The 25809-nt window shown below is 47.5% G+C and overlaps 1 protein-coding gene across 7 annotated transcripts in view; it reads right to left on the reverse strand.

Annotated features, from left to right (window-relative positions):
• ITPR1 (inositol 1,4,5-trisphosphate receptor type 1) overlaps positions 1 to 25809 on the reverse strand; it is a 3145915-nt gene that overhangs the window by 1478733 nt on the left and 1641373 nt on the right. For 4 of the 7 annotated variants that reach the window (XM_069643503.1, XM_069643504.1, XM_069643502.1 and 1 more), the window contains one exon: positions 7320 to 7352. The exons of the other annotated variants lie outside the window; for them this stretch is intronic. In XM_069643503.1, coding sequence (XP_069499604.1) covers positions 7320 to 7352 — 33 coding nt within the window. The remainder of the gene's footprint in view (positions 1 to 7319; positions 7353 to 25809) is intronic. 7 annotated transcript variants of the gene reach the window in all.

Genomic DNA, 25809 nt, shown 5'->3' on the forward strand with positions numbered 1-25809 from the left:
GAACGTTACCAGTCGGTAAGTAACTTGTTCTTCGAATGGATTGTGTCCTCCAACGTATACCACATTTTTGACAGACACCCAAAGCAGTACCAGAAAATGGAGGAAGGAAAATAATTTAGAATACCCAATCAGATGGCAGAATGAAGAAACGCATTACCAAAGGCCATATCCAGCCCATGGAGCGTATCCAGAGAGTAATGTTTGACAAAGGTGTGGATAGAAGCCCATGTCGCTGCGTCACAAATATTCTTAAAAGGAACTCCCTCGCAGGGCTGTGGAAGCAGCCCTTGTGGAATGAGCCTGCAACCCTTCAGGAGGGTCATTGCCCACCAATCTGTAACATTCAGTAATGGTGAGGATAATCCACCTGGACAAGGTCTGCTTGGTAACAGCCTGGCCCAATAGGTGTTCAGCATATCCCACAAAGATTTGATCGTCCACTCTGACCCTGGACATCCTAGAAATATAAAAGCTCAGAGCACTCCTAGAGTCCAAATTATGGAGTTGCTCCTCTTCCTTACCAGGATGAGGAGGAGGATAGAAAGGAGGATATACCACTTTCTGACTTAAGTGAAACTCAGACACTATCTTTGGTAGAAAGGAAGGACGCACCCCAGTACAACCTGATCCTTGTGGAACACAGTAAAGGGTGGCTCTGATGAAAGTGTCTGCAATTCACTGACTCTGCGAGCAGATGTAACCGCAACCAAGTACACCATCATGAAAGACAACAGTCTCAAAGGACAAGAGTACAAAGGTTCAAATGGAGCAACCATCAGGAATTTCAAGAGCAAATTCAGATCCCAAACCGGCACCTGAAACGGGGACGGCGGGAACACGTTAGTGAGCCCTTTTAGAAATTGGGAAATCAAAGGAATCTTAAAATAATAACATTCTTCAGACGAGCGCTTGAAGATAGACAGCGCCGCCAGGTAACCTTTAATGGTACCTACTTGAAGGCCCCTGTGGGCCAAAAGAAAGCAAGAGATACAGAACCATGGCAATGGAACACTTAAAAAGGATCAACATCTTGTCCTCTGCACCAGTCGCAAAACTTACGCCAGCGGCAACAGTACAGGGATATGGTTGCCGGCCGCCTGGCCTGAAAGCAACACCTCCATCACGTCATCTGGGAGGTCCCAATCCTTATATCTCAACCTTTCAGATACAAACCCTGAAGATTGAGAGTCTTGACCTCTGGATGGAGAACCACACACCCCCTCTCAGTAGAGAAGACAATGTGGAGGGCAGATGGACATTTCTAGAAGGTCTGGGTACCACGCTCGCCTGGCCCAATCCGGAGCAATGAGGATCATGTGGGATCCGAACCCCCTTAACACTTGAGGAATGACGGGGACCGGAGGAAAAGGCGTACAGAAGTGGGAATGACCAATCCACGACAAAAGCGTCTCCCAAGGCTCCTCTCGGAGGAAATTCCCTTTAGTAAAATGTCTTGCACTTCCTGTTGCCACTGTTCGCGAAGAGATCCACTTGTGGGGTTCCCACTCGTGAGAGACCGTGCTCTGCCTGCTCAGAGAGTCCGCCGCCGCATTTTCCTCTCCGGCCAGAGTGATATTCCCTGCTGAATAGCCCAGAACCAGAGCTGCATCGCCTCTCTGCACAACGGGAGTGAATTTACCCACTCTTTTTTGTTGAGGTACGCATGGCCACTGTGCTGTCCGTCATGATCAGGACACTTTCCACACACAGATGGCAGAAAAGCCTTCAGGGCCAGCCTGATGGTCCTCAGCTCTAACAGGTTAAATCATTGGCATGAGCTCCCCATCCCGTGAGGGAAGCGTCTGTCACTGTCACCTCTGGCCACGGTTGCCAAAACGGCTCCCCCTTCATTAGGTTCCCCTCGTTGGCCCACCACAGAAGATCCTGTGAAACCAAGAGTGGAATCTGAACGGGATCCGACATCTTGCCTGAGAATTGTGACCACTGCATCTGAGGACCCATTGCAGGGATCTCATCCTCAGCCAGGGCTCTGGCACCAGATAAATGCAGGATGCCATGAGGCCGAGCAACCTTAAGAATTCGAAAGCCGGGAGACTCTTGGCATGTTGAAATTTGTCCACCATCTGCACAATGTGATGAGTCCTCACCTTGGGAGGCAAGCACTTCACCAAGGACGTGTCCAACACAGCCCCGATGTACTGGAGCTGTTGGGAAGGTGCCAGATGTGACTTCTTGAAACTGAGGGGAAAGCCCAGCTTGTTGAGGGAGCAGCAGGTGAGATTGAGATGATCCATCGCTTGCTCAGGAGAGCGCGCACGGATCAGCCAGTCCTCCAGGTAGGGCTAGACATGAATCCCCCCCTTGCCTGAGATACGCAGCCACCACCACCATTAGCTTGGTGAAGACCCTCGGGGCAGAGGTCAATCACAATGGCAGGACCCGAAACTGAAAGTGTGAGCTGCCAGCCGCAAACCTCAGGTACTTTCTGTGCTTTGGATGAATCAGCACATGAAAGTAAGCATCCTGTAGGTCGAGAGACACCAACAAATCCTGAAGACGAAGGGCCTGGAGGACCTGAGAAAGAGTGACCATCTTGAACTTGTCCTTCCTGAGAAGTTTTTCAACCAACCAAGTCCAAGATGGGTCTCAATCCCCCGTCTTTCTTTGTAATTAAAAAATACTGGGAATACCATCCCTTGCTCCTCTCCGCTACAGGCACCATTTCTATAGCGCCTTTCACTAGCAGAGTCAAGATTTCCTGCACAAGGAGCTGATCTGCAAGCTTCAAAGAGACAGTCCCCTGTGGATTGTCGTGAAGCCGCTTTAGGGAGGGAAGGCAGTAGCCATGGGCTATTGTATCCAGAATCCATGCATCTGAAGTAATAACTCGCCATTCTTCGAAATGCTGTAACAGTCTGCCCCGAACCGGCGAACAATGGAACATGGCCTCATGGTTGTTTTGGAGCGGCAGCGCCTGAAGGCAAAGAGGCAGCTGCCTGAGCTGCTTTGGCACCCCTATTTCCCTGACCACCACGGGTACTTTTACGCTGGCCACTGTGACTGGCGGCTCCTCGCGTCCTACCAAAAGAGGAGTAGTGACGAAAGGAACCTCCCCTCCACTGCTGTCCCCTAGGACGAAAAGGCGGAAGTTGACGCACAGCTACGCTCAAAGATTTAGCCGCAGCTTTTGAGGTCTCCAACCTCTCAAGGCTCTCGTCAGCCTTGCTGCCAAATAAAAGCGTGCCTTCAAAGGGCATGTTCATAAAACGGGCTTGCACATCCAGAGCAAAACCCGACTCCCGCAACCACGCAAATCTGCGTATAACGGTGCTCGCAGCCATTGGCTAACACTATTGGCTGTGTCCAATCCCGACTGAAGGTATTCACACATGGCATCCTTGCCATCTTGCACGAGAGCAAGGAACCTATCCATTTCTTCCCCTTCGGGAATATGCTCAGCCACTAGAGAAACACAATTCCACAGCATGTGTGAAAATCTTGCTAAGGCACAAGTGGAGTTGGCTGACTTCAGCACCATACTCCCCGCAGAAAACACCTTGCGTAGCCACCTGAACCACCAAACTCTCGAGAGTGGGGTGAGAGGAAAGGTAGCTGGGGTCGCTACTGGAAGGGTGGTATTTTTTAGTTAACGATTTGTTAATTCCGGTGATTGCCAAGCAGCCGCCACCCTTTTCTGTAACGTCAAATTAAAAGCTAACACCGGGTCGGAGGACGGACCTTGATCCAAAATATCAGTTAAGTCATACTGAACAAAAGCTTCCGGAGGACTAGACCAACCAAGATACTCAGTGACCCTAGCCAAGACTCAGCATGAGCCCCAGGGTCAGGTCTGCCAAACTCCACCTCAGGAGACGCGTTCAAGTCACTGGCATCATGAAGGGATTGATGTAACTCTTCTAACTGTCCCCGGAAAAGACAGGAGCCACATCAGACTCAACAGGGTTAAAATTCCAAATCTGACCTCTTCTCACCCTCCTAGATATCATCCAGAGGGAGATAAAACTCCTGCCTCGGGACAGAAGAGGGTCTGGAATCCTTAACAAACCTCACAGACTTGGAAGTAACCTTCCTTGGAGGACCCACAGTGCCAGGGACCTCCATCGGTATATTCCGGCCAAAAGGCGCTGAGGGCTGGTGTGAAGGCAAACCTTCGACATCCGTGTCCAACAGACGCAGCGCCGACAGAGTCGGCGCCAACCTCAAGCCCTTACCAGATTTCTGCGGTCTCGCAGGGGACGAGGACCGAGACCTGGATGCAGCACGTCTCCGATGATCAACCTGAACCTTGTCCAATCGGGACCTCGAAGGTTCCCGATTACTATCACGCCGAGGACCCGAATACAAAAGGCGCACGAACCACGGACTGAGACCGTTCCTTGCTGGCTTCTCCCGAAGGCGCGGATGGAACTGTGCCTTGCGATTGAAAAATTGCCAACATCTGCTCCCTGAAGGCTGCCCATTCCTCCGGAGTCGAGGACTAAGTGGGAGCCACTTTCCTCGTGGCTCCATCCTCCGAGGAGGACAGGGAAGGTGACCGGTGATGGCGCTTCTGGGAATGCCGAGATGAGGACGAATGGGGGGAACCACTCCAGGACCAAGATCCCCGGGACTCCTTCCGATGAGGAGAGTCGCCCCTCGAATCGTCGGTGGACATCCCTTAGCAGCTTTACGAGACTTAATGGGTTTAGAACCCCACCTACCTGTAACTTCCATTTACGCTCCCGCAAGACCTTAACAGTCAGCGACTGGCATTTGGAACAGTCGTCAGTGTCATGACTCTCGCTCAGACACCACAAACAAATGCGATGCGGGTCCGTAATCGACATCTTAGGCTTGCAGTCTCGGCAAGCTAGAGTACGGAGTCGAAATAGATGACATATTTACGAGGAATACACGAGGTGCGCTGTGTCTCCGAAGCATACACGTTTGCAGAAAAAACGGAACTGAGACTACGGGTACCGTGCGTCCTACTCATAACATCCGGTGATGTCGCCCTCGACCGAGGCCTTCGAGGGACATCGACCCGACGCAGGGCGCCTCTGCTGAAAAATTTCTGAAGTACACAGCTGTGGACATTACATGTCAAAGATGTGGAATACATTGGAGGACACAATCCATTCGAAAGAAGTGGTCACACAATTATATGTCAGGATGTTCAGGCCATTGGCCTCCCTTTCCCATGTGTTCAGCACGGAACAAGGAGGTACACTCAAGCTTAGCAGAGTCTCTGGCTTCTATAGCACAAGGGTGTAGTTAAAACATTAGCATCAGGGCCTTCCGTGCTCCATTTTCTTTGCCTTTCAAAGTCTCTTCTTTCAGAGGACCTGATGCAACCAACAAATACATTCTTTTCCTCTTTCAGATTTTCACAAGTGCTCAATTTCTCAGACGATTTACTATTTTCCCTGGATCGCCCTCAACCGGGCTCAGACATTTTTAACACAATGTTTGTTGGATATTTTCATGCATCAAATTTCTCGTAGGATATTCTTTTTCGGGAGACTCACGCTGCACCCCAGATCCTCCCTTAGCCGGACTCAGATCATTTTAACACAATTAGTCTCCCTCCGCCGGGCTCGGACAAACTTCATCTACTTTCTTTATACTCCTAATATCAGAGACTTTCCAATGTGCACAGGGTTTTGCTTGGAGGACGACTTTGATTTCACAATTCTTTATCACTCTTCACATTTGCCACCTTTCAGTTGGCTACCAAACAGACTTACGAATGAGCACCCACGTGGTTCCAGACCACTCTAAGGTATCATATCTTGGCTTCAAAGTTCAATCGACTCATTTGTTATTTACTTTCACTCGGTTTTCATTCACAGACTGGTTTCTTGCATGTTGCCTCTTGCTCATCGGCTGTGTTGAAGATTCAGCTTTTTCTTCTTCTTCTACACAACGGGTCTTCCTTTTGCGGACTCAGACCTTCTTCGATTTATGCAAAAACCCCAAAAAATATTTGCACTTCCAGTCCCATAATTAACTTCTGGATATTTTGCTCATACTTCGGTAGCTCCCCGAAACGGCATTCTTGTGGTTTGAGGAGCAGCAGGAGCACTGGGGGTATTTACCTGGGGTCAGGGTCTTGCCAGCTGCCCCCCCAAAGGCCTGGGCTCTCCTTTTTCACCCAGCAGAGAAGTATTGTTGTGTGGGCCGCCAGGCAACCCCAGCTGCCCCTGTTTTAGGCTTCGTGGAGGCACAGCTTCCACTCTACGCTGCAGCCTCCACTGCGCAGTCACAGGGAGCCACATAGCCCTGAACATACTTCAAAATACTCCTATTTTTTAAGGATTCCCAAGAGTTTATTCAAGCCCTCGTCAGCAGCTTTGGTAAAGCAACAGGTCAAATCTTCATCACCATTTTGCAGTGAGGTTTATTAATTAAAAAGTATTTCCACATGTATGGTTTGTGAAAAGTAAAATGCAATCTTTCCTAGGTTGCAGCGTGTTTAAAGGTTTAGCACCCCACCGACATTCAACAACTGGTGGAGTACTTGTTGACTGCATGAGGGAACAAATTAGCAGAAGAATAAACATAACACAGCCAGACAACAAACCAAAGCAACCGAATAACAATGATTTAACTTAGGGATAGGAAAACCAATATGCTAACAGAACCATCTGGGCTTTAAACGAGGAACTGTCAAAGGACACTACATTGCTTTTTAAAGACATATTTAAGTTAAACATGAGGATTAATTGTATCTGAATTGTTTACACTAGTTAAATGTATGGACAGTATCACAATTTATCACATGTTCATGTCATCAATGAGTGATCTGCCCTAAGGATCAGCATTGCAGGCAGCTGGTGTTCCATAGGTGGATGAATTTATGTAACATCTACGGCCAGACAGGGCCCGACGAAAAACTGCACTTACCAGCAATGCAGTGTCCTAAAGGGGAAAATGGGGGAACACAGAAAAAGCAAGGATCATATCCCAAAGACACAGAACATGACTGTATGGTGATTACTTACTAGAAGGAAATATGTTGACTCCATACATTCCCCTTTGAGATGTACACTTTACTAAACACTTCATTCACACGCAATTGCCTCTTCAACAGCAGTGCATTCTTAAATGTGGTTTGTGCCCCGTGCACTAGCCCAAACATACATTTGGCTTCCAGAAAGGTGACATCCCAAGCGCATCAGGCAAGACTTGCCACATTCTGGAACATTCAACCCTCATCTTCTAGTAGACAAGTAATCAGCAGCCTATTACCTTTTAGGGAAGCTAATGCAGAGCTATTGCCCGATTGCTTCCAAAAAGTAATAGGATGTACAAATGGATGAACACAATATCAAGAAAATATAAAAGAATTATAAAACCTCTGTAATCTCTGGTTCATCTAGGGTCATCAGCTGCAAAACAGGAAGTAAGAGCCAGAGAGAACAGGGAAAGAGCAGGAGAAAGGACATCAGTAATCAAATAGTGACTTTGCAGACTGCACCTTTAGGCCACAGTGGCCAATCACCTGAAAGATGAAACCGGTTAACCCGCTGCTTTTCTTGACTGCATTAGCATCATACTTGTCAATTTGTGTTTCTAGATGCAGGGAATAAGAGAAGGCGCAATCCCCCACACCACTCCACTCCCGAAACACCAATTTCACACAAACCCTTCAGTGGAAACTCTCAAAACATTGGCCAGAAATAAAACTGCCTTAGCAGTTTAACCCTTTTGGCGGGTCTTCCTATTTTTTTGTGCATAATGTAATATAGTGGGCTTTTTCACCTCATCACTTTTATATACAACCTCATTTTCTGTGGGGTCTGCCCACAAGCCCTTAGGGCAGAATCTTTGGCACAAGACAGAATAAGAGTTGACTGAGACAGGCTCCTGCCCTCTAAATTAACATATATACCGCACCACTAGGTTATGGTCACTGCACCATGGTTGTAAAAGAGCAATATTAAATAGCCAACAAACAACAACGTGTAAATATGAGTCTCGGGAGGATAGCTCGGGGGCAACGTGCTCGCCTTGGAAGCAAAACGACACGGAGCACCATAGGTTCGATACCCGGGTCCGCGCTTAGAAACCTCTGGGCATTAAGCACTTTATAAATATCATATCATATGCACATTTTACATCAATAACTTCTGTTGAACTTCTTTTCAAGTTTCTCAATTTTCAAATCGCTCTGAAAAAATGTCATATTATACATGCTGTACTGTCCACCATCCTGCACAATTATTCCAGTTATGTTCTGAAAGGTAGGGCCATTATCAAATTATATTTAACTAAATCCAGCACTTTTAGATGCCCGTTTACATAGCGGGTTCAGTGACCAAGCATATGGACCAGTATAAAAAAAAATCCTTTACCAGACAAATTATTATCTTCAAGTAGCAATCATGTCCATGTGGGGTATGATCTGGAAAAGTTCTTGCAATATGATGGGGAAAGATGTGGAGATTAAAGCCATTGGCATACTACCTAGCACAACTTAATATAGGTTAAATACCAACCCAAGTCTTGTCGGTGCACGTTACCCGTTCTAAGGTCGCCTTTTTCCAGAAGTTCACCAATCTACAACAGTAGGGGTTACTGAAGCAAGGGCTGGTTGCCCGAAGGGAGCAAAGCGCAAAAGGGAGGCAGTGTCCCTAGTGAATTACCTGTAAGGCTTATGTATCTAAAGTAGTAAGCATCCATTAATTGCACAACCGGGATATCCTGCCTCTTACTGATGTATAGTGGTGGTGTTAGTAGTCCTCTTCACAGAGGCTGTGCATCGGGTGCTGCAGATGGCAAAGATGTAATGGAGACAATTCCTCTGGACACACCTCTGCCCGTTCATCGGTAGTGTAGGCGCTGCCCTCGTCTTCCCGAGTGGGCCTGACCTCTACCTCGCTGGACATAGGAGGAAAAGTGACAAAGCCTTATTGCCCATGTCCACAGCGTTTGCTGGCTGCTTCTGTTGGACCGCAAGAACCAGTGACTTTGCTGTCGCATTTGAGGTCTGAGAATTCTGCAAGGAATCGTTGATCTTGGTACTGAACAGGTTCATGCCATCAAAAGGCATACAAGAAGTTTGAACATCTGGCACAAAGTCTGAGACTCTCTCTGCAAGGCCATACTAATGTCCACGTTTCATGCCACACAGTCTGCAGTATCCGGAATTGGAGGGAGGCCACGGCGTCACTAGCCAGAGCTACAAAACACCACCACATCTCACCCTCAAGCTGTTAGGCTGTTCCGACAAGACAGACCAGTGCCCGAAAGAGAACTTGGCCAGGCACAGGAAATGTTTACACAATGGAGGCCGAGGCTCAAAGAGCCAAGAATCTTCCTTCGTCGTACATCTAGTCTCTTACTCTCCCAGTCAGGGGGGCAAGGATGGAAAGGATATGGTCTTTAGGTTTGCTATAGCAGCTTGAAATACTAAACTCTCTAGCAATGCACAAGCTGAGAGGAACATATGGTCAGAAGGGGCCAGCCTTTGTTTCTCAGCCAGGTCCTGGTCAATAATAACTAATGAGGCCGGCTTGGCCCAGAGTTCAACCACTTGTCCCTCTACTGCCTGATTGAACAGCAATAAGGTCTCTTTCTTTGGGCCCTCGTCCAAAGTGTGTCAACTCATACTGCATAGGGCATGAAGGAGCAGACAACCCCAAGGTGTCGAACACTTTGGCCATGAAGTGATAAAAAGCAGCTTGGTGCCTGTAAGGGTTGGAGTTGGGAGCAGGTCAACCTTTGGCATGGGGTCTAGACCTCATGCAAATTTACAAGATCCATCGGATCCCCCTGCTCGCCAAAAAACCCTTCCTGAAAGCCTCTGACCCCCCCTTGGATGGAGAAGTTGCAATCCAAAAGGGATGGGCTCACCTTATCTCATAAATGTCCTCCAAATGTGACATTTATGCACCTCTGTGGAGCAGGGCAAATTATCTTGTGACTCTTGCATCATCAGTGCTGTGCGAGGGTGCGCTGAAGTTAGAGGACTGATGTCCGAAGTCTGAACTGTGAGACACTAACGGGATCTTGTCACATCTTCTCTCCAGATTCCCTGCTGGCTCATCTGGGCATAGTGGGATGCAATGGCTTGGCAAGCATCTTCTGCTTGAAGGCCTATTATTACTCTGGAGTAGAGGGGTGGGCTGGAAAAGTTAACCTTTGAACCTGATCATCCAGGGCTTCACTGGAGTGACGGCTCTTCTTCCAAGACTAAGAAGAATAGTGACTTGAAGAACCACCTGGAGATCGGGATCTGTTGGACACAGTGCTTTTCTGGTGCATCTTTTTCTTGTCCTTTCAGACAGGAGAGCGATCCTCTGTGCCACCGTCCACACCCGGCAAACTCTCATGAATTTGTATTCCCTCTCCTTGTGGAGAAAGATTAACAGCTTTGCCTCGCATTCTCCAAGTGCCTTCAGTGCACCGATTGGTACAATGCACAGTCCTACGTGCTGTGGCCGTCACAGAGACAGTAGAGACAGATGCAGTGAGGGCCTGAAACAGACATTAGGCGCACAGTTGATGCAGGGCAGCTCTGGGTTCGGTATGTCATTGAATAGGAATGAGAAGGCAATATTAGAAAAGAGTGGTGTTCCTAAAGCGAGCAGAGGGCATGGAAAAATTAAACTAAGGCTATGGGGTGTGATGTGACCCCTCTACTCTAGCCCCAATGTCATGTCCCGCGCAGAGCACATTGAAGCATCAGGCAGAGCAGACACAGTCGCGCTGCGCCCCCTTGCAGTGAAACTATATTCAGATCCCAGCATAGTGGTGCTTGCACCACCAGTGTATACATACTTCTCACCTCTTTTACTGGTGGTGTATTCTGCCATGGAACTGCACCTTGCATGAAAAGTATACCAACTCTGAGTGAGAAAGGAACAGACGGAAGGTAAAAATGGCTACTGTTCAGCAATCAACTGGACTGACCGGTTTCTTTTTTCACCATGTAACAAATTGCTTATATTTGTATAAATAGTAATTTGTTGTTTGGATTTCTGGCCTCACATAGAAGGTCCATGAATCTTTGATGCTGGTTTACGTGACAAAACTATGACTTCAAGGGATAGGCTGCGTTTTTGGATTGGGGCAGGTTCTGAAAGGCCCACAGGTTGAGTACTGGAGCAATTTGATTGGTGGGTGAAGCAACTGTTTGCAGTCAGGATATTGCACTTGTCGTGCTTATATTGTCACAATGACGATTAAGTGTAAAGCTTATTGGACTAATTGGTTTATTACTGTGCATCGAAGGGGATACAGTGGTGGTGCGAGGTAGGGCAGTTGGAGGTGAGCATAAGGCTAATATTGCTGACTAATTCATCCATAGTACATTGCATAGGGACCATGGCAGCTGGTTATCTGAACTTGAATATTTGCATTTGAAGCACATATGTCTATCTGGATGAACCAAGGTTTTGAAGATTTGAGTTTTAGTGTTGAGTTGCCATTCATGCTCCTAATCCAGCCTCCTGCTTATGCAATCAACAAGAATGAATGAATAATATCTTGTGTATGCATCACTGCAATTTCTGGTGAGTGTGTATCGAAAAAGTTGGCAAGTGGATTCCATGCTCACTGTGTAGGCCATGTCCGCTGTACTGTGTATTTATGAGGATGCGCTTGTACTGGAGCAGAGTTTGAAAACTGCATAGCTCTTAAAACATTTGTGTGCAGATGACTGTTCAGATGTCCCCTTGACATGTGCAGAGAGTGACTGGCAATGTTCACCGAATTCAAACTTCAATGCATCTATCATTGCTACTGCTTGCACTGGTGGATTCAGTAAAGATTATCCTTTAAACAGGTTTGTGAGAGTCCACCACTTTATTCCTTTACCACCTTTTGGTAGGCAACATTAGACTGTCACAATCACAATTTGCTTGTGACCATTGACTCATGAGTGACCCTTTACAAAGCTGCCATGTGTAGTCATGCAAACCGATGAGGAAACGCAAGATACCACCATTCCTTATAGTTCTGTTAGTACTGTTGTGGACTTGTTTGCCATCTATGAAGTGACCTATGCCCAAAAAGCCTCTGGCCTTTCCTGTGAAGGATAAGCCACTGCTGTTCTTGTGTCCACCATTGCAGCAAGAACATTCTGGATTGGACTGGGTTAAAGCCTAATTTTGGGTCATTCATTGACGACCCCCTAGTTGATGGAGCTCTATGGTACGTAAGTGTTTTTAAGGCATTCGTTGGAGCTTTGCAACGTTATGAGCAAATCCTCAGATGGGAATCACTGGAATTATTTTGTCAGAGCAAGTGCACTGCGACTACTGTTAGCACTTTGATTATTACATGAGGTAACAATGTACTTCTGATGAATTTGTGATGAGGGAGAACATGGATGTATAAAAAGTATGAATCATTCATGTCCAGATTTGCCAAATAATCCCGTTAGAAGGGTAATTACCTCCTGTAGTTTGGTCATCCTGTATTTATGTAGTTTGAAAGGAAATACACTTCAACTGGCCTTTTCAATAGAAGCATGTTTCATTTGTCTTGAAACCTGGAGGTAGATCACATGTTCCAGTTTAGCTTGAAGAAGTAACTCTGCTTCACTAAGCTTAGCAATCACTTGTCTATTGTGATGTCCTCCCATGTGTGACATGAAGGCAGATTCACGTGTCTTAAGAAAAATACTTTATTGGCCTTTATTTGTCAGGAAGGTTTAATGCTTAACTTGCCCTAAGCTAAGGTAGGATTTCCCAACCTAAAGAAACTAAGGATAGTCTGCATCATTAAGTTCAACTCAAAAGTCTGCCTGCGTCCAAAACCTATACTTGCCATCACAATTAAAGCTATACAATGTGTAGGGATGTCAGCACCAAAAAAAGTGCTTTCAATTTCACCTTTCCCCAGTTCAACAATAGTTTCAAAAGGTCTGAGGGTTTCCTTCCCCACGTTTAACACATTTCACAAAAGTCTCAAGGTTCACTTCCCAAAGCAGGCAGCTCCTCCACTAGAACGTATGTGAGGCTCTTGAGTTGTAAGGAGACTTTCAGTTTAACTTTGTAATCCTCTAGGCTCTTAAAACGGCTCAAACGAAGGCTTTCTTTCACTTCAGCAATCACCATGCAGCATAGCATTTTTATCGCGCCTTTCTTTTGTTCTTCCTCTACTGGGGCTGCTTGGTCTCGGTGCAGTCGTCGGACCACACGATCCACCCATTACAAGTCACGCAACCAATAACACTTAACACTCTTTGACGCTCTTAGTTTTCCTTGGCCAACACAGCTTTTCTCCCTGGACCTGTGTCAGTAATAAACATTCATTGTGGCTTTCACAATGGCAGTCTTTTGGATTTGCCACAACTTTGTATTCAAGCCACTCTGTACTTGGCTTGGTGTACAATGTCATCAACTTTTATTTCACACTTGCCTTTCTGCTTAATTCAATAGTGCTTATTATGCACTTTCACTTTGTTCATCAAATGCTTCTGAATGAGTTTTCACAGTGGGCATAACTGTATATCATTTGCTTTTCCCTTGTGCGACATTTTCATCTGAATTCCTTATCTTTCTCTTCAATCCGATATTCAATACATCTTGGTACATTTCAAAAGGTACTTTGCAATGTGTTCGGTATTCAATAAATCTTCTGCCATTTCGAAAAGTGGTTTGCAGTTTGCTCGATATTCAATATTCTTCCCTTACGGTTTCAGACCCCACTCTTGGAGTTTTAGCTGAATCGCTACTTGCAAAGGTCCAATTCCCGACCCTGTTTGAGTGTTTCCTCTCTCACACTCACCAGTACCCGGCTGCTCCTACGGGCGTCTCCGCAGTCTTCTCTGACTTCCACTTTCTTCCCAGTTAAGCGCCAGTAGCTCCAGCGAGCAGCCCTCGTTATCGAAAAGCCTTGCTGCAGCGGTCTGCTGCGTTTGATAGTCTTTTGTGTTCTGCAACTTCAGCTGGGAACACGTGGCTCAGGTAGTTGATGGGGCTCTGGTACTCTCACGGCCTGCTCGGGTCACAGCACCTCTCATCCCCTAGCAACACACAGCATCCTCTCTGCCGGCCCTGCTTCTTGCCTATCAGCTGCGACATTCTCACCAGCCAGGTCCCCCCTTCTCCTTTCTTGGTCTACCATTTTATGCACCTGTCAATTGGTCGCAAGTGCAAGTCCTTTGCCTGACTACAATTACAGTAATGAATATGCCTTACCTTCCATAGTCCTCTTCCTCGTCTAGGTACCATAGTGGTGAAACAGATTAGAAGTGTGCATTACTCATAGTTGCCTCTTCCTCGTCCCTGTTGTAAAGGTATGTGGGACAGTAGGTGTGTAGGGAAGGGAAAAGGACTGACAATACCCTACAAAGGTCCAGGGAGAGTAGGACTCATTCTCAACAGGTAAAGAGGGATACTATGTTTCACCTGCAGACATCCTTTCCCCACTCCCCAAGGACCCTCCAACCAGGTGATCCTCCCTCGCATCTCCACCCCAGGGTCAGGATCTAAGAGCAATGGCATTTCCCTGCCCACAACAGAAGAGGATCCAAGGAGAGTGATGGGAGGATGCCCTTAGGTTCCTCACAGTGGGTGAATATGTGCTTCCTGCTGGAGAGACGTGCGAGGGGACAAAGCTGTTTCAGTGCTTTTTGAAGGTGGCTGCTCCCCTCAAGCAGGAGCTTCTTTGCCAGAATTGGGCTCTTTGTGGTGAGATGCACAAACTGGTCTGTCCGTCTGACATGCCATTTCCCCTTAACCTATAGGTTCAATGGGAATAATGTGAGGAAAAGTACGTGAAACTTTCTCCAAAAAGTGAGTGATTATGATACTCTACAATCTAGATTCCTGTGCTTTTTTGTTTAGCTTTAAGAGTCTTCAACACTTTTTCCTAATAATAGTGAGTCATCAAAGATTGTGTTAATTAAAGCAGACTGTTTGAGGTTTGAACCCTGTTCCCTGAAAACTGGCATATATATTGACAACTGCCCCTCCTGTCACCTGAAAATCTGCAGATTGATGTGTCTAATGCTCTAATGTGCTTACAATTACTGCAATTGTGGATTGTTGGTCCCCCCGTGCACTATATCCAGAATTGATCGGTTCCATGTAATGTCCCCGCAAAAATGTCTCCCAACAAAAAAGTCCTCGTTTTTTGCGGCAACATTATTACATTGAACATGCTGGGGACACCCCTGCAGCCCAAGATTTATTTTTTTATTTTTTAACAAGGGGAGCAGGGGACCTCCCCGCAACCCATTGCCATAAATAATGCCACCATATATAATGTCGCCAATGGCTTTTACCGGCGACATTATGTATGGGGACATTATTACTTGATACCAATTGATCTTGCAAGATGTCTGCAAAATCCTTAAAGGGGCAAGAAGTTTATCCTATTGTATCTATCCATTAGAGCTTTGGTGTTGGCAATCAGTATATAGCCATGGTTGTATTCTTCCTATGGTTAAGCGTATATTTTCTTGCCCTCTCTTTGCAACGAAGAGGTGCAACACCCCTTTTCCTAGTTATTACCAATGAGTCAGGTGTAGTCTGGCCCTGAACCTGTAATAGATCTAGAGGAGAGGGTTTGTATTTCTCTTCAAACTGATCATTTGACAGTGGCTTTAAGGGAGCCTGTCGTTTTAACAGATTGCATTAACAGGATGTAATGGGACTCATACTACTCCAAAGTGTCTTAAATGCAAGTTATATGTCCATGTGATTGTGCTTTTAAGCCACAGTTTTCTAATGCTCTTTAGCAGCTACAACTAAGCAAAATGACTTCAATAGGATCATTAAATATTGCTTCTTCTACTGGATGATCTATGGAGTATCAATCTGGGTTCTTAAGGTCCTCATCTAAGGAAGTCTCACCCCCTTCACTTTCTTCATCTTCCTCTTGATCTTCTAGATCTGGAGAGATGAACTCCACCTTTGGTTTTCTTTAACATGTGTTGGCTCTGACACAGGTGTGTGAAGATGGTGTTTTCTTAACCTCTGCTCCTTTTCGACAGTTGTGTATGAGGTGTTACTGTCCCAAGCCAGCCTGGTACAGGGGACAAAGAGACCTGGAGACAGGTGTTGCTATTGTAGTCTTCCTTCTCACATTCCTCTTCTACCCGTTAGGATATGTCCTGTTCCTTTTGCTCCTCACTCAAATAGAACCTTGAGGAGACCTTTCTTTTGAAGGGTTGAGGTATCCTCTGAAAATGTGCTCCACAGGACATGTGAGAATTTTGCAAAAGCACACAAGGCATTAATGGCTTGAAGCGCCATGCTCCCGATGCACACAGACTTAGCCAAAGCGTCCACTTTTTTAAATCTCAATCCATGGGGAGATCTGCCATCTAGTGCCTAGAACTAACTGCAGCGGCCTGCACCACTAGTCTCTCAGGGTTCGGGTGGATCGTCAAGAACGGAAGAATGACTCGTCTGCTTATACTATTTCCTTAGCTCCCTGTCGACCGCCGGCATCGAGTATGGACGTTGCCACAAGGTCATGACAGGATCCGCTATGGCGGCAATCAATGTTAAGGCCAGTTCATTGTCCAGTCAAGGATGTCGGTAAGGTCATATTGCGACAGCGACTTCAAAGGAGCGGCGAGCCCTAGAGCTACTACGACCACCTTGCGGTATTGAGCGTTTGGATGTGTATACAGGTTCAATTACTGGATCTCGACTTCCGGGAATGTCTCCAGTCTGCTCTTGTCGTGGAGGCCCTCCACTAGTTCCATTAACCCCAACTAGTCCACCATGAAATCGGGCAACGTATCCAAGGTGACACCTCATCAGTTCAAACCCGAAAGATATCAAGTCGCCCTCATCAAAAATAGGCCGCATACAAACGTTCAATCTTGCAGAGCTTCGGCTGGTCTATATGCCTCTCGGCCCAAGGGGGCCGCCGATGGTATCGATGCAGGAGTGGGCTTCTCATTTGGGGTCTCGCTAGAGGGTGTTCAGCCTCCCTTGGCTACTTAATGCCGGCCAGGCGCAGTAGGAGCCGTATTCACCTGTAGCATCGAGGACAAAGCTGTACTAGCCGAGACCTTCTCAAAGACCATCATAATTTGCCTTGCAAGTCCTCCCATCCTCCCTAGAGACACCCTTCGCAGGATACAACTTACTCTTATTGTCCGATGAATCGGAATCACATCAGCACATTTTTGTGGTTGATGATGAGGGAGAGTGGTGAGAGTTGCAACATGAATGCGAACACTTCTGAGACTTTTTTCAACGCCTTACCTCTTGATGTTTCTTAGGCGTAGGCTCCTCTGTATCATGCTCTGAGAATTTAGAGACCGACTTCGCCAGGGATTTCAACAGTGGTCCAGCAAGTGCCTGTTTCGCAGAGCATTCCCTTCCCCGCTTCAGGGTTTGCAGCTGGACAAGAACCACATTGTACTGTATTGTGTCTGACACTGAGACACCACACACAGTGTGTGGATCAAAAAGTGACGTATTGAAATTGCAGCCCTCACAGCGCTTGAAACGAGACGGTTTGGCCCAGACAAACTGGCGTAGTATGAAATCAATTTGATAGAGTGTGTTCTGAGTAGTGTACGGAGTGCGCAGAAGGAAAAAGTTACTTAGCTGTAACTGTTGTTCTCCAGCATGGATCTGGATTCACATGCTCATGAATATTCCCTATCAGGCCGGGAATCCTCGGTAAAAAAGAAAGCAGTCTTCCTTTAACCAATCATTGAAGTCTGGGTCATACTGCACCCATCCAATGACGACCGTCTCCCTAAGCCCCACCCCTGTGGCCATATTCAGATTTGAGGCAAGCAAAGTGACAGTGTGAACCCAGAAGATCTACAGCGGGGAAGTAGGGAAGGTTTGCATGTGAATCCCTACCAGACCCATGCTGGAGAACAGTTGCAGGTAAGTAACTTGTTCTTTCTCCAGCATGGGGTCTGGAATGGGATTCAGATGCTCATGAATAAAAATACACAGAGGTACATAGCACAACCGCGGAAGGTGTCAAGGCTCAACAGACGTACAACCACTTAGCCCTGGAACAGACTCACCACAAAAAAAACAGGTTGCGTAACACCACCTTGCCGACTCTGGACTTAGAGAAAAGCTGTCGTTACTGTGATGGCTCTGGTGGAGTGGGCTCTCAGCCGGCCTGTAAGCGGTCTGTTGACAGTGTATGATGCAGCCATAGAGCCACCTGGAGAAGGATGCCTTCGACAGGGCCTTCCTGTGATCTACAGGTCCAAAGCTCACAGAGTTGTGGTGTCATCCGAAAGTCCTTTGTGCGTGTCACATAGAACTTTAGGGCACGTGCAACGTCCAGCATATACAGTGAACTTTCAGCGGCCGAAGAAGGGTTTGGGAAGAAGACTGGTAGCACCAAGGGTTTGTTGAGATGGAATTCAGAAGAAACCTTTGGCATAAAGGTGGGGTGGGTCCGTAGCACCATGCTCTAAGCACGAAAAGACATTATGGGCGATTCCAGGAATGAGCCTGATTCCCCCGAGTCGCCTGGCCAAGGTGATGGCTACCAGGAAATCAGTCTTCCATGAGAGAAACTTCAGAGGGGCCTGATGCAATGGTTCTTATGGAGGCCCCATGAGTTTACTATGAACGGCATTGAGCCCCCAAGTCGGAGGAGGAGCTTTCACCAGCGGAAAAGTCCTGAACAGGCCTTTCAGAAACTCCTTGACGAGCCTGTGAGACCACAGCGATGGCCTGCCTGGAAAACGCGCGTACCAGGAAATGGCCGCCGGATGCAACTTGATGGAGGAATGAGTCAATCCGACCTTGGTTAAGTACAACAGGTACAGCAGTAGCTGAGAAGCTTGCGAAAAGCAGAGATGTAATGTTTTGCACCCTGCACCACACAGTGAAGCGTTTCCATTTGTGGCTGTAACATAATATTTCAGAGGACACTCCAGCCTTGGCCAGGACCTTCCTGCATTCTAGCGGAATGTCATAATGCCCAAACTCTAGGGCGGCAGGGGCCAAGCTGTGAGGTTCAGAGATGCTGGGTCGTGTTGTAGTATCCTTCCTTCTTTGGAGAGGTCATTGGGAAGAGGAGGCAGCCGCAAGGCCGGCGCTACCCCAATGTGGAGCAGTTACAGGTACCCGATCTGGCACGACCACACCAGGGAGATCAGTATCATCTTGCCTCGAAAGCGTTTGTGTGTTGATTACATATAGCAGCAGAACGTGGACAGGAAGAGGACCTTCCACGTGAACGAAAAAGTATCTCCAGGCTCCCCGGCTTGGGAAACATGCTGGCAAAAGCCTGGCACTTTAAGTTCGCTGCTGCCACAAAGAGGTCGATCCAGGGTCTGCCCCACATGCTGAAGAGAGGGGACGTTTGTGTCTGCTAGAGATCCCATTCGTGGCAAGACCACATCGCCCTGCTGGGGGAGTCCGCGATGTGTTCTTGATGCCTGCCAGGTGAAATGGGATGAGAAAGATGTCCTGAAGAATGGCCCAGTGCCTCAGGGCCTGCACCTCCAGTGAGAGAGCGGGTGAGCAGGTACCGCCCTGATTCCGGATGTAAAACATTGTGGTTGTGTTGTCCTTGAAGATCCTCACCACCTGTCCTTGCAGAAGAGGTAGGAAAGACTTGAGGGACTAAAATATGGCACGCAGCTCCAGAACATTGATGTGTAGAGCCTTCTCTTCCGGATGCCTGAGTCCTCTGGCTTGGGACTGTTGAGATGGATTTCTGAACTCTGATCTGGTGGGCAGAGGTTCAGAAGGCCAGCCTAGTTTCTTGGAACAGGGTAACCTTCTGGACAAGCCAGACCAATCAAGTTAGCTTGGCGGCGGTCAAGACTAGGGGGACTGAAAAACCTCAATCAGCACACAGAGTAAAGGACACTTACAAAATCAATCACAGTCAGGTGTAGATACATAAAAAATTCAAATACATGTATTTCAAGGGCTTTGAGTTTCAACACTCAAATCAAATCACAGAAATACTATGAAGCCAACACAATCCTTTCCAAATACATATATACAAGACCAATGGGGTCTAAAGGGTTAATGCACAAAATGTGTCGCCAACCTAAAAGGGGGAGGAAACAGGCAATGCAAATAGTCTTCAGCCCCTTCAATATCCAACACAGTCCTAACTAAGAGGCAGTCCAATCGCTAAGAAGAGTGGAGCCTATAGCTCAAATGTACTTTCAGTGCTGGCGCACACGGTTGTTCAAATGGGCTAAACGTGGTCTATTCAGGGGTCTGTAGCCACACAGGAAGGTGGGTGAGGCGAAGAATAGGTTCCCACTATTCGAGGAGGGCCTCCACTTGAGGGCAGAGTCGATTCCAAGAGTTGGGAATATTTTGCTAGTTTGCACTGGCAGTGGAAAGGAGGGGCCCCTAAAAATGGATGGAGGCGCTAGGGGCCACTGGTCAGGGTTGCAATTACTCACTGAACCCTGGCGAACTCCAGACCAAACTTCGGCAGTCGAGTCCACTTCGGTTGCAGGTTTAAGTGCGGCAATTTGACGGTTCCGCAGCTTTCAGCGGTGAAGATACAGTGATGATTCCCAAATGGGACAGTTGCGATTTCTCCGCTCCTGGTGGATGGATCAGGCCAGTTTCACTGCAGTAGGCTTCAGGGGCACAAATTCAGCACAACTGCAAAGTACGTCACCACGGCTAGGCGACACAGTAACCGTGTATACTCTGGTTATGGCGCACTGGCTTCACTTCAGACATGGGAACGCCAAGTGTATGAATTTCGGTGTGAGGGTGCCGTGAGCACAGAGCTAGCGATGTACCAAGTTTCGAGGGCTTCCCCGAATAGGCGGCGGTATAAGGGCAAAGAGTCTGCGTTAGCAGGTCAGCCCACTGGTTGGCCCAGGGACACTTTGAGAGAGCTTACTTTCAGGGTTTGATGAAGGTGCCGAGAATAGTTGGTCCCACTATTTGAATGGGTCGAAGAGTCGTCGCAGACCTTCTAGGATGAACAGATGCAGAGGTGTCCCACGGGACGACAGCGGGCTCAGGGTGCCAAACCTTCCAGCAGGTCACCAGCGGTTCCTCGACTCGGCTTCTTTGTTTCAGGATACTTGGATCCTATCCTTCATTCAGTGAGAACTCCGGAGATCGACATGGTATGGGTGTTTGGGGCCTTCTCTTATCCAGAATCTCCTTTACGCCAAAATGAAGAGGCCCCAATGGGAGATATGCTCACATACAGGAATACAATACGTGGACCAATCACGGACCACGGTGGTCCCAGGCATTCACAACACTCCAGACACTCTGGCACCCAGGATGTGTATTGGGAACAAACATTCCTGGCACACACACAAGGCCTGCGAAGGCTTGGCGCTTTGCGGGAAAATGCATGCCCAAATAAGGACTGACCCGGGTCGGCTCGACCTGGGGAAGGTGAAGGGGCAAGATGGCCAAAGGACAGGACAAAGAACCTCGTGGCATGGCAATTTTGGAGCACGGTAATTGAGGTTTACCTGGCAGGAAAGGGTTAAAAATATATGAAATGAAAAGCTGCTACCAGCCCTGTCAAAAGCACATCTGCACTTCTCCTAAAAAATCCTTTGAGAGTATCTAGGGCCTTTGGAAATGACTAAAAGACCCAATTACACTGTACTGGAAGAAACATTGCACACATGTTACATGTTGCAGAAAAGTTGCAACACTGGAAAGGACTAAGGGAACCAAAGTCTCCCAGTACTGACTGTCTTAAGGACATGTCAGTTTCCCCATAAAAAGTGAGCGAAAAGCCCAGGAGAGTGCAGCAGAAGGATGGGCTAGTCAGACTATGGTGTTTACGATCAGCAAAACATTGGGGGGTACACAACGGGAGGGAAAATTACACATGAAATGGAAATCTGTCCTAACAGGGACCATCCAGTGTGAGCCTCCCCAATCTGTCCAGAGAGGCGGCAGAAGCCTGAAACGGGGGAACTTGGAACGTGGAACTTGAAACGGGTTTCCCAGCGCAAGGTGCTGGCACACCCCCCACCACTGAAAGTCTTGGTTGACGGCAATTAGGTCTCTCCACTTGCAGGTGATCTGAAGCCCACTGGCGTCCAGAAACTCCTGTAGCAGCCTCATCTGCTGCCTGCAGAACGGGATAAGGTGAATGCAGGACATGTCCAGTAGCGACTTGATGGTACGCAACATTGGGTACCGAGCCATAGCTGGGCGATGCACCTTCCTCAACAAAGCTGCCACCTTTTCCTCCGAGGGAAACGCCAGAGAAGCTGTGTTGAGGGGAGCGCCCAGGAACAGAGCATTCTGCGAAGGCACCACACAGGACTTGGGAAAGTTGATAGAGAATATGAGCTCCATAAGCAGGTGTATGGTCTCCCTGGTGTGCTGCACCACCAGGGCCGGAGAAGGGGAATGGATGAGCAGTCATCCAAGTATGGATAGATGAGTATGCACTTGAGAAGCAGGTGCATTGCCACAAGGACCAGACACATTGTAAACACCCTTGGTCGCTGACTTTAGATCGAAGGTTAGATCCTTGAACTGATAGTGACGTCCCAGGACCACAAAGCGCAAGAAGCTCTGAAGCATTGGATGTATGGCAACGTGGAAGTAGGCATCCTCCAGGTCCAATGTCGCTAGGAAATCACCTTCCTCCAGCTGGCCGAGCACTTGCTGCAACGTAAACATCCTGAACTGTTGGGACTTCAGGCATTAGTTTAGGCATCTGTAATGCTTGTGCAAAAATGCAAGCCAGAATATCAAGGAGTCGATGAGCAGCCATTTTGGACACACACTCCCATCAGAGTAATAAAACCTGTGTTTCTGTGGGCCTCACAGAATAAACGAGCAGCAGCAAAAACAGAGCAAGGTCACAAATATTATTGCCGAGTGGACTTACTGTGGAGAATAGTTATTGAATTGTCCACTAAAGGACGAATACAGAAAGGGAGTTGGAGAATCCTGCAGGTGCATGATAAGGGGTTCTAGGAATGAATGAGAAGAGAGGGGCGCTGGGTTTTTCCACCTTCTTTTCCTTTGACTTTTCATCTGCTCTTCGGCCGAGGGCGAACACAACTGAGAAGGGCAGTGAAATGCCCCCATAAAGGAGAGAGCATTGCATGGCAAATGTTAGTTGGACCCCGGGTGATGCAGTCCCGCTGAGAGGGAGGATGCTCCGCCACAGACCTCGTTAGAACCAGTGATCTCTTTGCCTACCAGCTGACGGACTAAGCAGTGTTGTGGTGGCCAAGCTGAAGGGGTCTTCTGCTTCCTGTCTAACAGTGATGTCTCATATCATATCTTTGTATATCTAAGTGTGTGTTTGTTTATCTGTATATATAACATGTAAATAAAGGACCTATAACGAGCCATTTTTTTATGATATAGCATAGTTTATGTGCAGTCTTTTGCTCGTCTGAGTCCAATAACTCGCTTTTGCTAGGGTGCCGGGGATTGGATGACACCTGAACTCTCGCCCCATTAGGCAAAATCATCTGCAGTACCCTTAGGGAACACTACAGACAATTAAGACTACAAGTGATAGTACAATTTCACCTTTGGTACAAGCCTGTACTATGCAGTAAAGTGGTAGCGATGGCTGAGCAGCCAGACTTATCTCAAGAGCAAATGAGCAGTAGTAGGGATTACACAAAGGACAACAATTACTGTGAATCAAGGTTTCCGGTTAAAAAATATAAGTACATTTATTTTTAAACCATCTGTTCACAAAAGACTTCACTTCTATTAGAAAAAACCACACTCTAAATATACTACACAACCAATTCCTTTTGTTCAGGACAATTCAAGGTAAGTACATTAGGATTTGACAGACCGGTGTTGCAAAACAAAGACGTTACCGTGGGTTAATATGGAATCACTTTTTGACAGTAATGACAGTTCGGTCTTACGAAAGAAAAGCGTACCCGGGGGAAGAAATGTAACCGCAGACAAACCAGCACATAGAATTAAAACAAGGGAATAATGGATAAAAATCATAGGTAATACTTTTGTCAAGGCAATAGAATCAGAGGACTTTTTCTAAGAGACAGATAAAAGTCAATAGGCCTGCGCCAGTGTCAAATGGAGCAGGGGCTCTGTTGTCGAGGATCACACGGTGAGAACAGTTCGTGATTAACGTTGCCAGGAGTACTGGATATTGTCACAGGGAATCAAAAGTTATAAGAGGGAAGGAAAACAGGACAAGCCTTAGGAAAGGAAAAGGGTTCACCCCGATTCCTTAAGGTCGGATGGAGAGAACGACCAAATGGACACAGTACCTTATTCGGATGAAGAAAGCTGGTGCTACAGCAGTTGTTCCTGGTAGTTCCTGCAGACTCACGGTTCCTGGCGCTTCAGTTGTGGGGACAAGAAGGACGACGTATGGAGCGATCTGCACTACCCAGGGATCAGTCCAGCAGCAGTAAAGCAATGATGAATAAAAGGTGCGCTCCTTAAAAACAGGAGCGGGCTCTTCTGATGGCTCTCCGGTCCACTACAGCTCAGTGCAGCGATTTCGACCCAGAAGAGGATTCTCTGGCTGAAAAGGTGAGCTGGTTGATCCCACCAGGCTCAAGGGAACAAAACTCCGGACTGGATCTTCTCTGTCGTTGAAGGGTAGATAGCCCAGGACTGCAGCAGGGCTTCCCCCAGGATTCCAGGAGTTGCAGCAGCCGTCTTCTCCACTTCTTTTCGGTTCTTGTAGTTCCAGTGGCGACTGACTTCCGCCCAAGAGTCCTGCCTTTTATGCCAAACTCCCCCATTCACACAGTTTGGCTGTCAATCACACAGCAGAGGGGTTGTCCAGCCCGGACAACCACCCCAGCCAATCGACACAAAGTGTGACTTGGCTCTCCAAGGAGACCCTGTGCAGGCGGTGACTAAACCCCTCCCTCACATTCAGCCCACCTAAACACCCAGATGCAAAAAGGATGGCTTCTTCGCAGAAGCCCAACAAAGGACGGAGAACAAGGAAACCAAATCTGGTCTGGCGCGAAAAGCAAACAACAAGAAAGACCTTTCCAACACAAAATGGCGAAAAACCATGCTAGGACCCAAAAAAACAATGATATGGGGTAGCGGGATTTATGTTCACGTCTGTCACCACAGCCAGAACACTAACACGGGAATCTGTGTAAAAATGATAGTTACCACTGCCACCAGCCATGTCGAGTCGGGAAGGGGGGACACAACATGCCCTTTGAGGTAAAGAAGGACAGGGGAAAGATATTCCCCTCCAGTACTCCATTGTAAGATGGTTGGTACTGGATCTGTATTTAAAAGGACTAGTAAAGCCAATGGTGACTTTACCTGTTTCTGGGGGACAGTAGTCATCCCCAGAAATGGAGTTCACAAGGAAAGCCTCAAAGACATCCCTGTTTCACTGCACTAAAGGTGCTGTTTGAGACACAAGTAAAAAGATGATGCCTAGGGAGTTTGTGATACTCCATAGCCCATGAGCACAAAAAGTACAACACACACAAAAAATACACTGTAAGAGTGGGGAAAAAGGCTCACACTCTTACCAGGTGGAAAAAATAAACCCCCGAAATCCAGCAAAGCTCCTGAGGGACTCACTAGTTAAGGGAAATTAGCCATAAATGAGAATTCTCCCCAACACCCCCACTCCCCTGGATTTTTTATCAGCCCATATAGTATCTGGAATATACTTTAGGAGACACGGAGGTGCAGCGGGACAGGTTCTATTGCCCCCTTCCTTAACATGGACTGCACTTCTTGCAGCCGCTGGACCATGTGCAGTTCTTTTCCGGCCACAGGGGGAATGCGAGGGTACCTGCGTTCGAATTCCAGGGTGTGCCTCTCATGGAGTATGTCCAGCACCCACTCGTCGGTGGTAATGTTCTTCCACTCGTTGACGACGTGTGCCAGACAGCCCCCCCCCAGTGGGGAGCGAAAGTGGGGGTCCGGGCCCTGGGCCAGGTCAGGCTTACTTGGGTGTTAACATCCTGCTTTGCTGAAGCTGTCA

This window comes from Ambystoma mexicanum, chromosome 2p (genome assembly GCF_040938575.1).
Source record: "Ambystoma mexicanum isolate Mex_15411 chromosome 2p, UKY_AmexF1_1, whole genome shotgun sequence".
Classification (NCBI taxonomy): domain Eukaryota; kingdom Metazoa; phylum Chordata; class Amphibia; order Caudata; family Ambystomatidae; genus Ambystoma; species Ambystoma mexicanum.